Consider the following 3,308-nt stretch of genomic DNA (forward strand, 5'->3'; position numbering starts at 1 on the left):
TAAGTTATTACTATTTGCATTAACTATTAAACGTATAGGATATACAGAAGAGTGCAGAAAGAACAAAATAAGAATACCAACTCATTTGAATTCGTGAGCTAAGCCAAACTTTGGAGGCATTGGAGAGTGGGACCCAAGTTGGAAACTTTCTTCAAGGGTTGAGAGAGAGAGAGAGAGGTGTTGGCAACAATTTATATTACACAGCTTTAAACATACAAGGAACCTGGCAGGTTTTATGATGACAACTCCATTCTTTTTGTTTCCAGGCAGATACGAGGGTCAAAGTTTTCTGAGAATACCAATTAAATATATAGTTTGTGTTTGATTGCAGCAATTTCGGTGAAAAAGACATAAACCGCTGTGAAATGAAAAGCAGATTCCATTTCTGTCTTAGGCTATATAGCTTCTAAAACTAATGAATACATCATCATCATACATACCACATTGTATATAATAATCCATACGCAACAAGGCTCGCTGTATTCCCCTATAAATTCTTCATTCTTAGTATACTACATGTTCTCAGAAGAACTCAAAAGGTGTGTTTCTTAAAGAATTATAGCATCCTATTGCACACACATTTAGAGAGTGATATGGAGCACTATGACCATGATTTCTTGGAGGAACTGATGACTCTAAGAAGAGAAACATGGGACACCACCAATCCAAGTACAGAAGAAACCCAGTTCTTCTGTAATGGCTGGAGTAGTTTTGATTGTTTTGATCAAAACTCTCTACCTTACCTCCCCAACTCTTCTTCTGCTCAAGAAGTTCCTCAAAGCTACAACGACTACCACCCCTTCAATGAAATCTATGGCTCTTTACTCGATGAATCCTCACCGCAGATTATCGATTCTTACTACAGTACTACCCTTGATACTCCACTCAACACCCTTGGTCAAGAGGATTATCCATTGTCCATTATGGAAGAAGAAGACCCCGGTATGCTCGGGGAAGAGCTTAAGAATTTGGAGCTGCAAACTACATGCAAAGCTGAGCCAACCCAGTCCTCTGAAATGCCAGTTTTCAACATCGGAACGGGTCTGGAAAGAAAGAATCGGTCAAAGAAGCTTCAGGGGCAACCCTCCAAGAATCTAATGGCGGAGAGGAGAAGAAGAAAGAGACTAAATGACAGGCTCTCAATGCTGAGAGCTATTGTTCCCAAGATAAGTAAGGTATGCAGTGAGTGTGAGTCATTCGTTGAATGAGTACTGTACTACTACACTAACAGAAATTAACAGATCTAATTTGTTTTGTTGAATGCTTATCACAGATGGATAGAACATCTATACTTGGGGACACCATTGATTACATGAAAGAACTTCTGGAGAAGATCAACAATCTTCAACAAGAAGTAGAAGTGGATTCTAAAATGGTAGGCATTTTCAAAGATGTGAAGCCAAATGAAATCCTAGTGAGAAATTCACCCAAGGTAATGTATATATAAAACTCAGTTATGTGTAATGTTCTTTGAACTTGTAATAATTTCTCTGATAGACCCTTTTGAAATAAATGTTTGTTGATATGACACATCTTCATTGTGATTGGTGCAATCCTGCATTGGTTTTTATATTATAGTTTTGTGGTCTATGCAGTTTGAAGTGGAGAGGACTTCAGACACACGGGTGGAAATTTGCTGTGCAGGAAAACCAGGATTGTTACAATCAACAGTAAACACCCTGGAAGCCTTAGGCCTTGAGATTCAACAATGTGTTATTAGCTGTTTCAATGATTTCACAATGCAGGCTTCATGCTCAGAGGTACATTAGCACACCATGTTTATGTAGCTTCATATTTTCTGTCGATGGTGTTTCTTGGTTGAGGCTCGTACGGTGTAAAGAAGTATCCTTTTTTGTCTGTGGTGTAACAGGAATCGGAGCAAAGTGCAATGCTGAGTTCTGAAGATATAAAGCAAGCGTTGTATAGAAGTGCAGGATATGGAGGAAGGTGTTTGTGAGAGTTGAACAGAGGAAGAAGATGAGAAAATGCACTTAGGATAGTTTTCTATTCCTCACATAATGTTCATTGGTTTTGCTAAGACAGAGGCTAGTTTTTTGTTTTTTTTTTTTTTTTCATGAAATCTCCATTATGGTGGACTCGTCCGTGTGATTCTCAGGCAAAGTTAGCAATTATTAATGTTGATGTGGATGTGATCATGTAATTGTAATAATAGAATTCAAGGACGAGAATCTAGTTATTGTCCCTGAATGCATGTGGAGGGCACAAGCAAAAATGTCAAGACATAATAATAAGAGTAAAGTTCGGATTTTGTTTCTATTCTTTTGATATGGCTTTCCAATATCTCTCTTTGTGTGACTTCTATGTATAAAGACACTTTTCTTTGTAATGATGTGACATTCATAATTGAGTGCTTTTGATCTTCTGCTAGTTTTTTGCAAACGTAAGAACGTGATCTTCAGTAATTTTGCATCGGAAAAAGGTTAAAGAATTACGAAGGAATTATTTATTTATTAGGAAAACGGAGTAAAAAAACTCATCCTTTAAAAACACTTGTTCATTTTTATTTTTTATTTTACACTTAATTTTTGTTTGTACTTCGAAACTAGTGGTGGGTTTACAGAGCGACACTGAAAAGTTTAAAGTTTACGTACTTTTCTAAAAAAAAAAACAATTCTTTTCAACAGCTATTCTTCCCTGTCTGTTTGTCTCTCTCTCCAAAATTCGAAATGGACTTTAACCAATATAATTTAACAAGCAACCATAAATTAACAAGACCATGAATAAGCCATCTACGGTGTTCATTATATAATAACGAAAGAGACAATTTAGAGTGTCACGTAATGTTACACTGTTTTGGGTTGTGGATCAAAACAACCATGCCTATGGTAACTATATCCTTAAAGCATGTAATATGAATCGAATGGCAAGGATGAATTTCAGTTGTCTCTACAGAAGAAGATTTCAAATTTCCATCACTTTTGGTCGGCACTAGTTGCCAGAAACATGAATGTGAAAGAAATTAGAAGGCAACGTGAAGATGTTGCGGATAAATCCAAAACTAAAATAGCTCCAAAAACATGAGGTATCAGGTATTATTATTACTCCATGTTAGTACTAGCTCCAAAACTGTTGTTTCAGTGAGGGTTCATATGTGTCGTCTACTACTATCCACGTTCACATTCTGTAACAAAGAAACGTAGATTCCAATGATATAATACATACCCTTGTTGCTAAAATCAAATCAAAGTCTTATCCAACCCTTGTTTTGGTTCTGTTTTTTTCTTTCTTCTTTTTTTCTATACTCAGATTTGAGTTGCCATTGCCATATAATCCAAGAGAATCTTTCA

General features: G+C 36.3%; 1 protein-coding gene across 1 annotated transcript; it reads left to right on the forward strand.

Moving 5' to 3' along the window:
* Positions 1-321: 321 nt before the first annotated feature.
* Positions 322-2,277, forward strand: LOC114162621 (transcription factor bHLH93-like). The gene is made up of 4 exons (XM_028046573.2): positions 322-1,175; positions 1,274-1,432; positions 1,596-1,760; positions 1,871-2,277. The coding sequence occupies exons 1-4, from the start codon at positions 594-596 to the stop codon at positions 1,955-1,957; spliced, it is 993 nt and encodes a 330-aa protein (XP_027902374.1). The 5' UTR covers positions 322-593; the 3' UTR covers positions 1,958-2,277.
* The last annotated feature ends 1,031 nt before the right edge of the window (positions 2,278-3,308 follow it).

This window comes from Vigna unguiculata, chromosome 9, assembly GCF_037176805.1.
Source record: "Vigna unguiculata cultivar grain cowpea cultivar isolate G323 ecotype 2 chromosome 9, ASM3717680v1, whole genome shotgun sequence".
NCBI lineage: Eukaryota > Viridiplantae > Streptophyta > Magnoliopsida > Fabales > Fabaceae > Vigna > Vigna unguiculata.

What these genes read in the sequence shown, in the direction of transcription:
- LOC114162621 (XM_028046573.2), top strand. Translation starts at nt 594, where the DNA reads ATGGAGCACTATGACCATGATTTCTTGGAGGAACTGATGACTCTAAGA. An exon ending in TAGTGAGAAATTCACCCAAG is followed by an intron (nt 1,433 to 1,595) that starts GTAATGTATATA and finishes TGGTCTATGCAG; the next exon opens with TTTGAAGTGGAGAGGACTTC. An exon ending in TGCAGGCTTCATGCTCAGAG is followed by an intron (nt 1,761 to 1,870) that starts GTACATTAGCAC and finishes GTGGTGTAACAG; the next exon opens with GAATCGGAGCAAAGTGCAAT.